This window comes from Neomonachus schauinslandi, chromosome 14 (genome assembly GCF_002201575.2).
Source record: "Neomonachus schauinslandi chromosome 14, ASM220157v2, whole genome shotgun sequence".
In the NCBI taxonomy this organism is placed as follows: Eukaryota; Metazoa; Chordata; class Mammalia; order Carnivora; family Phocidae; genus Neomonachus; species Neomonachus schauinslandi.
In genome coordinates, this window is record NC_058416.1 from 44,411,886 (window position 1) to 44,424,877 (window position 12,992).

Sequence of the window (12,992 nt, forward strand, 5' to 3'; positions counted from 1 at the left end):
GAAAGAAAGAAAGAAAGAAAGAAAGAAAGAAAGAAAGAAAGAAAGAAGAAAGAAAAAGAAAAAGGAAGGAAGGAAGAAGAAAGAAAGAAAAAGGAAGGAAGGAATGGAGGAAGGAAGGAATGGAGGAAGGAAGGAATGGAGGGAGGAAGAGAGGAAACTTTACACATAGATAGTCCAACCCAGGGCAGCAGGCTCCCTCTTCCCCATTACACCTCTGAAAACAAGAGCAAGAACTGTCTAGCAACTGCATTCTCTAAAAGAAGTGTCAGAGTCAAGGTTGCCTCCCCCATGTCTCTTCCAGAACCCTCTGAGATATACACACCCTTGTTGTTGTTCATCTTCAATGCAAGGGGATGGGCAGCTGGTTGACAATTACTAATTTTTAGAAAACTCAACACCAACTTGGAGATATTAAAGAGCCCTATTCCAAATCAATTAGATATCTACAGTTCCAGTGAAATATCAAAATCCTTGCAGTGCAACATCCACTTGTCTCCTTCTTTTATTGCAAATATCTTTAACTGTATTTGTCACTCTCCTCCCCACGGGACATGTGCAGGCACACCCCGGAGAGAACATTGTGAGGAGCAAACATATGGAATGGATTTCACATTATCCTGCTGCAGCTCCTCATTACAGTTTTGAGTTTCTTTAAAAAGCAAAGTGTTCTGCTCATTCTTCCTGGGATGGAGGTGGAGAACTGGACTGTGTTCTTGACTCCTCCGCTGACTCCACAGGGTGACCTTGGGCAAAGTATTACACAAGTATTTTTATTTATCCATAAATTTGAAAACAAAAGCCTCATTTTTCTCAAGAAAACTTAGAAGAAAAATAAAAAGATCAATCTCTAAAAGCACAATGGACTCCTTGGACAGAAGGCCTATCTACATACATACATTGAGGTTATGTCTGTTTTCAGGTTCTGCTGGTCTTGCCAAACCAAAGAACAGCACTATTCTCAGTAGAAACTTCCCCCTTGATGTTGACATTGTGGTACATCCTCAGTGCTCATCTTTTACGTTTCTTTGGTTTTAAGGGGGAAGAAAAGAGAGAGAAAGGAGTTAAATCCAAAATTGAAAGGACTGACAAATGAAATTAGAATTTCAGTCCTTGCATCCAAAGTGACTTATAGAAATGAGCTTGTTGGACCAGCTTGAATAGCCTCACTACTGAAACTCTTGTTTTGTGTTCAAGCAGCTTAAATGATTTGAAGGTGGCAGCTGAGCGAGAACTAAAAGTCACTAGTTTCTCTCTTTCCACCACCCCCCCCCACCCCCCAGCTTCAAGTGTTCATTATTTCTTCCTGGGACTGTAGGTGTGCTTTCTTTTCTTTTGTTTTCTTTCATTGTCTTTATCGCCACTCCCACTGATTTTTTTTTCTTTCCCGTTTCTGTCTATCAATTGTCTTCTGCCTTCTTTCTTCCACTCAGCTTTATCCCCATTGAGCATGTACCGACTCTTCACTTTGTTGTGTTTTAAGTGAGAAGAGGAGAAAAAGATTTAAAAAGCAAAGGAAAAGCATTCATGTTCACCTAGAAAATGCTTGTCACATAGAGATGCTCATAAATATTTAAGGAATAAATCAATAAAAATACCTAATATTTATAGAAAACATACTTTGTGTTAAGCATTCTACACACATTTCCTATCAATCAACTACGCTGCAAGGTAGATGCTATTATTATCCCCATTTTAGAGACAAGGAGACTGAAGCTTAGAACTAAAATAGGGTAGCCAGGTTTGCTCTGATAGAAAATGAAAGAAATAGGGGCCACCAAACCAGGTCGACATGACTCAAAAATCCCAGGTCTCAACTATCATCCTGTCATGTGACAGACATATGCTTTATGCTTTACTGACATCAATTCATTAAACGGGCATTAAACAGGGAGTAAATTGCTTGATGTATGATGCAGCTGAAAAAAAAAAAAAAAAGCCACAAAGGAGTAAGACCGAGGTTGGAAGCACAGCATTCGCAGTAGCTGTGTTAACTTGGGCTGGTTATGTAAACTCCCTGAGCTTCGAGTCCTTCATCTGTAAAATGAACATATCCATATCTTGTTTTGGGGTTGATGCAGTGGTTAAATTAGCTTGCTCCATTCCCCTGGCCTTTTAACTAGGCAAACAAAATGAAGAAGAATATTCTAGAGAGAGGAAATAAGTCAAAGAAACAGGAAACGGAGATGATTTTACACGACACACACTTTCTCCAGGAAACCCTCCCCGCCCTCCAAGCTGGGATTAAATGCCCCATTTTTATGCTCTTCTAGTACCTCCTTCCTGTCTTGCCACCTGTCCTAAGTGTGGTAATTCTTGGTTTTCTTTTCTGTATCTCCCTCCTCTCTCCTGCCCCCAAGGCTGCCCCATAAGAGCAGGAACCAACTATGACTTGCCTCCAAAATGCAGCCCAGGGCCTGGCACCCAGTAAGTGCTCAGGAAATGTTTGTTCAATGAATAACTGAGGACCGAAGAGCGGGATATGAGAATGGGAGGAGACAGGGCTGATGGCGTTGCGTATTAGGACTGTATGCTCACACTCCTCCCCCATTGTCCCAGGGTCCTGGTCATGGAAATGTAGCCGGTCTTCACCCCTCTCATAACCTCGTAACTAAGTAATAAGTTTCTGAAGCCCTTGGCCTAAGATTTGAGAGGAACAGCTGTGGCACAGAGGGACCAGACAGAGACACACTGGTCTGCACCCTCAGAAGGGACCCGCTTTCAAGCATCCCACCCACTGCCATCATCACCCTTATTAACCACTAGAAATAACTAGGGCTTCATGGGGGTATGAAGAAATCTAACTGCGCTCAAATCTAAATAGAAGATAAATCACAAAAGATACATCACTAAAATGCCTGGGTGGCCCAGTCAGTTAAGCGTCTGCCTTCGGCTCAGGTCATGGTCCGAGGGTCCTGGGATCGAGCCCCGAGTCGGGGGAGGGGGGGGTCTCTGCTCAGCAGGGAGCCTGCTTCTCCCTCTCCCTCTGCTGCTCCCTCTGCTTGTGCGCGCTCTTGCCCTCTCTCTCTCTGTCAAATAAATAAATAAAATATTTAAATAAATAAATAGAAGTAGTATTACATAATTAAACTAGAAAAATGTCAAAACTCAGTGATAGGAAGAGGCACATCTAATCACCAATATTATCATCATCAAATGTAACTGTTAATTGCCTGCAAAGGCCCACAACAGACACAGGCACTGTGGACGCTCTGAACTCAGAAAAGAAACTGGGCTCATGCAATGTCCCTTTTCCTCAGGCTGTGTGCCTTAAACGAGTTACTTCATGTTTTTGAGGCTCCATTTCTTCACCTGTAACATGGAAGTGGAAGGTGACCTTAGCGATAGGTGGTGTGGTACGGCTCTGGCACGTGGCAGGCTCTCAAACCCGGCAGACGTTGTGCTCATTATGGTGGCTCCAAGAAGCGCCGTCGGGGCCCATAAATTCAGTTAGCACCTCCCCCAGCCAACAACTCCCAAATCTGTATACCCAGCTCTGGAGTCCTAATACCAACACCCCTATTTCTCAAGGGCACCTCCAACTCAAAAGGTCCGAAACTGAAGATGGTGAATACCCACACCCACCCCATTGCCTCCCATGGCACCTGCTACTCCTTCTCTGGGAAATGGGGAGGCATTCCTTACACTTCTTCTGCCCCCACTCTTCCACTCTTACAGTCTGACCAATTTCCTAAATTTACTTCAAATAATTCCCTTTTTCTGCATTCTTACCTCGTTGTCTTGGTTCCTGTCCTGAGAATTCTTGATGGACTGTCACAGTTGTCTTCTACATCTAGATCTGCTTGCCCCCAGCTGCACCTCCCCACTGCTGCTAGAATGTTCCTTCTAAGTCCCTGCCTTATGGAAAATCCCGGTCATCTACATGGTAAAGTCTCGACTCTTTATATGGGCATGAGGAGTCAATCCCAACCTCAACTGCTTCTCCCTCTTATCTGCATCTGGTCCCCCAAGTGTCTTCTCATTGTCAGCTTGTATAGTCCTTCCCATCCCTGGCTTGTTGACCTACCAACTCCCCAGTATCCTCCCAGATTCATCCCAGGCAGCCCCCCAAAATTTCTTCAAACTAAGTACTCTTGTCTCTGTTCCCCAATACCCTATGTATCCTTTCATTACGGCAATTACCACATTTTTTTCATAAACTGCTTATTTTTATCAGCCCAATTAAACTTTGACCTCCTCAAGGGGCCATAAAGTTTATCTATTTTATCTTTGTTTATACAATGCCAAACACAGCATATAGTAGTAGTTCAATATATGTGTGATGGATGAATGATCAAAGTCCTTCAGTTACATAATAGCACAATAGCAGATCAAGTGTTACAGAAGTATAATACTTGTCAATTGCATAAAGCCAATGTGAGTTAATTGCCTGAATAAAGGGAAGTATAGGAATGATATTGCTCTTTACTTCAATTAAATTCAAAGCATAGGTTTATTCAAGAGACTACTCTAGGTGCTAGTGGAGGTTCCACAGATTTATAACACTGCACACTGACCTTTAATAAACTTAAAATAAATGGGAGAGATAGTCAGCTAAACAACCAACTATAACAACTAAGCAGGGTAAAATAAAAGGTGCTCAACAAAAGATTTAACACTCAAACCAGGTAAGACTTGTCTTTATACCCTGCTGTCCCACTTCTGCTCCCCCCCAGCCTCCATTAGCATGCTGCTGAGGCTTTGCCACTGTGGTAATTAATAGATTAATTAATTGTGTAATTATTTGCTTAGGGTCTTTTTCCCTATAAGAATATCAGCCCCATGTGGGCAAGGATCACATTTCTTATCCAGCCCAAAATCCTGGGCATCTAGCCCTGTGCCTAATGAGTGGTAGGCCCTCAGTGAGTTTAGAGGGACAGAGAAAGAACAATTAATGTCAATGTACAGAGGAGCCATATGGAAACAGAGGCCTTAAGGTCTAAAAACAAAGCTTTCAGATTTACTGCAGGGTTCATGAATAGGCCACATTTTTTTTTCTATTAGATTCCTTTGAATACTCACTTTTTTCATCTGAAGTGATCTATCTTTTAACTAACTTGGCAAGCATATCCATTCTTCAAAGGTATTTATGGAAAACTATAGATTTCTGCATTGGTGTACGATTTAGCTGTGACTGAAAGAGTTTTCCCAATGAGAAAATCAAACAACAATGTGAGCTGGAATAAAATAACTTCTTTCACAGGTGGTACAGACGAAATGCTAATGTTTTGAAGAGAGTAGAATCCCTTGCTGGAGTCGTGTGTGGTTTTCAGGGGGAGAGCAGGATTTTCTATCAGCCTAGGAGATTTGAAAAGTCCCAAGCAAAGGGGAACAAGAGTGGAGGGTGGTGAGAGCCCAGTGGAAGCAAGTAGAAAACAGTATGTGTCAAGACAGGAGCAGAGCACAGAGTGACAAGCCTGGTGGTGACAGGCTGCCGACGCCAGCCAAGGAATCCGGACTTGGGTTTATATGTAGTTGAGCCCGTTCCAGATTTTAAGGGATGAAAAGTAAAATGTTTTAGGAAGATTCATTTGGCAATAATTTTCAGGGAGACCAATTGGTAGGATACTAAGAATACCCAATTAAGAGATAATAAATGAAAAAGATTTTTAGGAGGCATTATGAGATGTAAATTAACCAATTTACTTTCTGATTGTTAAACCATCTCTCAGATTTTGTGAGTGGGTGGCCAGAATGCAATAGAACCATTTCAGAAATAGAAAAAAGCACAGGAGGAACCACTTTGAAAAGGAACAAGATAGACATTTGCTTTGGGGACAAGCAGAATGAGGTGTCCTGAAGTAAGATGGGGATGGAAGAGCCTACTCTTTTTATTACTGTTGTTATTGTGATCAGCATGAAGATGACGGTGGTGGAAATCCGTTAGTATAAGCTTCAAATTTAAAATAACATCATCTCATAGTCAAATTATGGAAGCAGCCCAAGTGTTCATCGACTGATGAATGGATAAAGAAGATGTGGTGTGTATATACACATACACACACACACGCACACACACACACATATTACTCAGCCATAAAAAAGAAGTGGCAATGACGTGGCTAGATCTAGAGGGTATAGTGCTAAGTGAAATTAAGTCAGTCAGAGAAAGACAAATACCCTACGATTTCATTCATTTGTAAATTTCACTCATATGTGGAATTTAAGAAACAAAACAAATGAATAAGGGGCAGGGGGGAGAGAGAAACCAAAAAATGGACTCTTAACTATAGAGAACACACTGATGGTTACCAGAGGGGAGGTGGGTCAGGGAAGGATAAATACGTGATGGGGATTAAGAGTATACCTCTCATGTGAGCACTGAGTAATGTATAGAATTGTTGAATCACTATATTGAACACCTGAAACTAATATGACACCGTATGTTAACTGTATTGCAATTAAAATAAAAAACTTAAGAAAAAATAATAAATAAAATACCATTAATCTCAATTTTTGTAATCCAAACCCCTCAGTCATGGAAAGCCTTTGCTGTGATTGAAGGAAATGGAGTTGGGATGGGGGTGGGGAGGGAGGCCACCACACCCTAGGAATGGTTTTTATAAGGTGAGGTGATGGTGAGATAAGTGGGTTAGGAGAAGGTCTAATGGCCGTCCCACAAGAAGCCTCCTGGGGTGTCATTACTTAGAATTAACCTTAGCCCATCCCTTGATTTAGTCAGACCTGAGGAAACTAACTAGTACTCAATAAACTAATAGGAGGTTGAAGTCTCATTTATGAGCAATGAGCCTTTCCCTCATGCAGTTATCTCCCTAGCCAAACCAGCCATTAGCAAGTAGCTTGGGAAACATGCACTTCCATCTGGTCTGTATGAGGGCTGATGAGCCATCCCCACCCTCAGCAGACTATTTGTTTCCACTTAACTAAAATATTCACACCCACCACATTTGATGTCTTTCCCTCCTGGGTAGTATGAGACGAACTCTTACTTTCTTACTTCCATTTGCCATACTCTAGTTGAGTGGTCCCTCAAATGCCATTACTGCCGGCAGAGTGCCTGGGGAGCTTGTTTACCTTAGAGTCCGGAGCCCCACCACAGAGATTCTGCTTCCATGTGTCCACAGTGAGGCTGGGAGGCAGATTGCTGGCGAGCCTCCAGACGTTCCCAGGCAGCAGGGAGTGACTTTGAACCAATCTGATTTGGCAGGCAGGTAGGACTCCAAGCCCTCCATGCCTACTTTAGCATGAGCGGCTCTGTGTGTAACTATTTTATTTGTGTTCTCTTCTGCCAAAGATTTGTTTGAATACAGATTTTCAGCACCGTGACAAGAATTGGTCAGGTATTTATCCAAGTTAACCTTGACCTTTCGATTAACACTTTTTCTCCGACAAGGTTATAAAACAATTGTGTGGAAGCCCATCATTAAATTAAAATTGCATTTACCACAAGAAATAAAGCAAAAGATGTACCTCTGAAACAAATAATACATTGTATGTTAAAAAAAAAAAAAAGAAGGAGAAGATAGCAGGAGGGGAAGAATGAAGGGGGGGAAATCAGAGGGGGAGACAAACCATGAGAAACGATGGACTCTGAAAAACAAACTGAGGGTTTGAGAGGGGAGGGGGGTGGGAGGATGGGTTAGCCTGGTGGTGGGTATTGAGGAGGGCACGTTCTGCATGGAGCACTGGGTGTTATACGCAAACAATGAATCATGGAACACTACATCAAAAACTAATGATGTAATGTATGGTGATTAACATTACATAATAAAAAAGAAAAAAAAGAAAGCAAAAGAAACTTCTATTTTCTTTCCTTTTTTTAAAGATTTTATTTATTTATTTATTTATTTATTTATTTATTTGACAGAGAGACATAGTGAGAGAGGGAACACAAGCAGGGAGTGGGAGAAGGAGAAGCAGGCTTCCCACAGAGCAGGGAGCCCGATGCAGGGCTCAATCCCAGGACCCTGGGATCATGACCTGAGCCAAAGGCAGACGCTTAATGACGGAGCCACCCAGGCACCCCGAAACTTCTATTTTCATGACAATCTTTTTCCTCAGTCATTGCTCTCCAATATAAATGAAAATTTAAAATTTCTGAACACCATAGTCTGAGGCACCACCTGATTTTTAAATGTGTAGTAGTCATTGAACAGAAGCTGAATTTCTCCTTCCACTTGGTATTTCAAGAAAATCTAAAATATCCCAAGTAAAAATGATATGTATTTTAAAGTGACTATTTGTGCATGCACAACTCTGATTTTGTGTACACGAGAAGGACGTCTTGGTTATGTGCAGGGAGTCATCATACCGCACTATTTTTCCTATTTGAAATGACAAACAAGCTGACACTAGTCTCTTTGATTTAAAAAGGAAGAAGAAGAGGGCGCCTGGGTGGCTCAGTTGGTTAAGCGACTGCCTTCGGCTCAGGTCATGATCCTGGAGTCCCGGGATCGAGTCCCACATCGGGCTCCCTGCTCGGCAGGGAGTCTGCTTCTCCCTCTGACCCTCCTCCCTCTCATGCTCTCTGTCTCTCATTCTCTGTCTCAAATAAATAAATAAAATCTTTAAAAAAAAAAAAAGGAAGAAGAAGAAAAATTAATTAATTAATTAATTTAAAAAGAAGAAGAAGTCATAATCATGATACAATCAAGGTATAACCACTATCAATGTTTAGGAGAAGTTTATAAAGACCATAAGCTGACATTGGCAAGAACACCATGATAGACTTTTTCGTAAATTTATTTTTTATTTAATTAAATATGGTATAAAGGCTGGTAGAAGTGTAATATAATTGTGTAAATAAATCCTGTTACTAGAGAGATGTACAGATTCATTTTTTACTGCATCTTGAAACTTTTGACATAGAGAATCCACCTCTGGTTTTTTAAAAAATCCCATTTACCCATCGAACAATTATTTACTGATCATTTTCAATGTGTCAGGCAACATGCTAGGTACCAGAGATCCAACAGAGAACAAAAAAGATAAGACCTCTGCAGTCATATTCTACTGCAATAGAGCTGGGAATGGGAGGAGACAGCACAGAAGTAAGTAAATAAAATCATTTCATGTTGCAGTAAGTGCTGAGGAAAATAAGTAGCATTCTTATTGGGGAACCTTATATGGGAGAGAATCTCAGAGGAGAACATAATTTAGAGAAGGTAGACAGGGAACGCCTCCCCACAGAGGTGATTTTCTGAGAGTGAAGAGAAGAACCAGGCTTGCTGGCTGCTAAGAGCTTGAGTAACATAGTGAGAAGTGGTCAGAGAATTGCAAAACTGGAAGTAACGATGAGCAGGAAGGTTAGAGGATGGTGGTCAGAGAGATGATGGAGGTGGCAGAGGTCTACGTGCAATTAAGAACACTTCAGTTAAAAGCGCGGTGGTCGGGACCCCTGAGTGGCTCAAGTTTGTTAAGCATCTGCCTTCAGCTCAGGTTGTGATCCCAGGGCCCTGGGATCAAGTCCCTTTTGGCTCAATGCTAAGGAAGATTTGGGCAGCTGGTTTATGTGGCTACCTAAGCTGGTGTATGGTGATGAGGGGTTACTCACACAATCTTGCACTAGAAAAAAGCACTCCCCATCCCCACCCCACCCCACTTAAAGCTCAGCTAGTAGAAGGACCATGATGCCTGGAGGTGGCTCCCATCCACAGTGCTTTATTTGTCTGCTCTTTTGCTCAATTTGCTAGGATACTCCTAATCAATCCGGAAGACTTAATTCCATTTATTCATTCAACAAATATGTGAGAGCAATTATTATAGGCTATCGACCATTCTAGACACTGGGGATACAGTGGTTAACTGGAGGGTTGGACGATAGATGATGGATAGATAGACAGATGATAGATGATAGATAGATAATAGATAGATAGATAGATAGATAAATAGATAGATAGATAGATAACCTCTAAGAAACTTTCCCCACCACTCCCTTCACCACTAGGCTGGTGGCCCCATGCATTATTCCCACAGCACATCATTTATTCATTAGTTTTCCAGTAACATGCTGACAATTCTATAGGTATATCTCTAGGCCAGTCTTCTCCTCAACCATCCTTTTCAAGTCTAAGTAAGATCATGTTACTTCTCTGCTCAGAGCCCTTCAATGGCTCTCTAGTTTACCCAGAGTAAAAGCCAAACTCCTTACAATTTTTAACCCTGAGAGGACACCATCTTGTAAATCTTGTCTTCCGTGTCTTCCCTTATGCAGTCATTGCAAGAGCTGTAGGAAGGATGTAGTCAGATGAACAGTAGATGGTAGGTAGGCTGATTCATCCCACTGACAAAAGAACTAAATTCTTGTTCTACTTTTCATTTTGTATAGCAGGGTATCAAATAAACTTTTCTGGATTCCCTAATCATTCTTTACTTGGGAAGGAGGAAAGGTTTCATACATGAATGAAATTGTATGATTATAGTTATTAAGGTATTATAATAAATGAATTTTATAAAATAAATCATTTTCCAAGGGAAAAAATATCTCTTTTTGCAAGTGCTTAGAAAACTGAAATGGTCATGAGGATTTTATATTTAGCCTTGCTACAATTTTAAGTTGTAATTTATGACTTTGAACTCTTCTGTGTTTACAGAATACCCCAAAAACAACAAAAAAATTTCAATCCAAATACAGCTGCATTTTATATCTACATCTAGTGCACTAAATAAATCATTGCTTGAAGGTAATATGCTCCCAAATAGCTCAAGATTTATTGACCTACAGGACGATGGAGTACATTCTATTGTGTTACAGGCAAAGCTAAGATGAAAATTCAGGACACTCTCCTTTCCATCTTGTGTTTACTCTGTGCGTGTGTGTGTGTGTATATGTGTGTGTGCACATGCGCACACGCACATTTTGGAAGGTTATATAATTGATAACCACAGATAACAAAGATAGTACGAAAACAATAACTGATTTACTATGATCATAGACTCAAATCAATACTAGTAGTTTTATCCCAATAACATTCAGATAATTTAGCATGAGAAAATCTATTAATGTAATGCAGCACATTAACATTAAATGAATGATAACATGTAAGTAATCCAAATATATATAATATAAAATGTGAAACTTTGGTTCAGAATGAAGCATGGATACCATTTTCATTGTTATATTTTCTCTGAAGAAACTTACTAAGAATGTATATTCAGCATGCTTTGCTAAATTGTTTTGGCAGCTTACATGAAATGTGCTCTCCTCGATAGTATTCTAAAACAAATATGTTACGATCCTTGTATACCCAGGTTTGTGAATATGCTTTCAACATTTCTCCTTCTCCATTTTAACAGAACCCCGAGTTCCACATAACTGAGGAGCCCAAGGGAAAAAAAGAAAATCTTCTGCTCAACTCTGAGAGGCCAACTAGGGTCTTAAGGAAGACTAGCCACTCACAAGGAGAGGAAAGAGCTTTGGTTAAGACCACAGGGCCACCAACAATTAAGCTAAGTGAAAAACATGAAGGAACTAGGATCGTTTTTAAGAAGTTCAGCGAAAGGAAATGGCCATTGGACATCCGCCCTTTAAACAAAAGTTTAGTCAAAGACAACAGATGGAAGGAAACAGATGTGGCCCAGGAGACACGCAGGTCTTTCCTTCAGGAGTTTTGCAAGAAATATGGTGGGGTGAGTCGTCCTCAGTCACATCTTTTTCATATGGTATCCAGGATCTATGTGGAAGATAAACACAAAATCTTATATTGTGAAGTACCCAAGGCTGGCTGCTCCAACTGGAAGAGAATTCTGATGGTACTAAGTGGGTTGGCTTCCTCTGCATACAACATCTCCCATGATGCTGTTCACTACGGGAAGCATTTGAAAAAACTAGATAGCTTTGACTTAAAAGGGATATATACTCGTTTAAACACCTACACCAAAGCTGTTTTTGTTCGTGATCCCATGGAAAGGTTAGTGTCTGCATTTAGGGACAAATTTGAACACCCCAATAGCTATTACCATCCGGTATTTGGGAAGGCGATTATAAAGAAATATCGGCCAAATGCCTGTGAAGAAGCACTAAATAATGGATCAGGAGTCAAATTCAAAGAGTTTGTCCACTATTTGCTGGATTCCCACCGTCCCGTAGGAATGGACATTCACTGGGAAAAGGTCAGCAAACTCTGCTATCCGTGTTTGATCAACTATGATTTTGTAGGGAAATTCGAAACTTTGGAAGAAGACGCCAATTACTTTTTACAGCTCGTGGGCGCTCCAAAAGGGCTGAAATTTCCAAACTTTAAGGATAGGCACTCTTCTGATGAAAGAACCAATGCTCAGGTCGTGAGACAATATTTAAAGGATCTGACTAGAACTGAGAGACAATTAATCTATGACTTTTATTTCTTGGACTATTTGATGTTTAATTATACAACTCCATTTTTGTAGTTTGCATTCTTTTTCTAAAACCCTGTATTTACTCCATGATGGCCTCCAATCAGCTAACTGTAATTTTCCTACAATTCTCTGTGTGAGAGAGAATTAAACTAAGTGTAGTTGTCTCGATTTAATGAATTTTTCCCAAATAGTATGACACCAACTGGCACAAATTTATAGGAAAATTACCTTACAGAGATGTGTAAACAACTTGACTTGCTCTAAAATGTTTGGGAAATAGCTGCTTTTGCATTATGGATTATATTATAGAAGCAATAACCTAGCCAGCTGCTACATTAGCTTCAACAGCCTCTTGCAATGATAGGAAAAGGGATCTAAAATAGCATGAGTACATGTCTACATCCTGAAATTTGTTGTCTAAAATGCATGCATATATTTTTAGCAGTCTATGACATACTATTTGAACACTGGAGAGTTTTCTGACACCCTGGAAATCTTCCTATGATAAACCAATTTTGAAATAATATTTTGGACTAGGCATTTAACTTTAGATTGGAAGGCATATGTGATTTACAATATGAGAATATAGCAGAAAAACCAGATGAGGCTATGGCTTTTTATATTCAACAGCCAATAAAAAATGCACAACATGCTAAGATCAAAGCAACAAAAACAACCTTCCTCTTCCAGAAAAACTT

The 12,992-nt window shown here is 40.4% G+C and overlaps 1 protein-coding gene across 1 annotated transcript in view; it reads left to right on the top strand.

The window, feature by feature from the left end:
* The window catches only part of CHST9 (carbohydrate sulfotransferase 9), a 244,300-nt gene extending 231,955 nt beyond the window's left edge, over positions 1-12,345 (top strand). The window contains exon 7 of the mRNA XM_021686272.2: positions 11,254-12,345. Coding sequence (XP_021541947.2) covers positions 11,254-12,345 — 1,092 coding nt within the window. The remainder of the gene's footprint in view (positions 1-11,253) is intronic.
* The last annotated feature ends 647 nt before the right edge of the window (positions 12,346-12,992 follow it).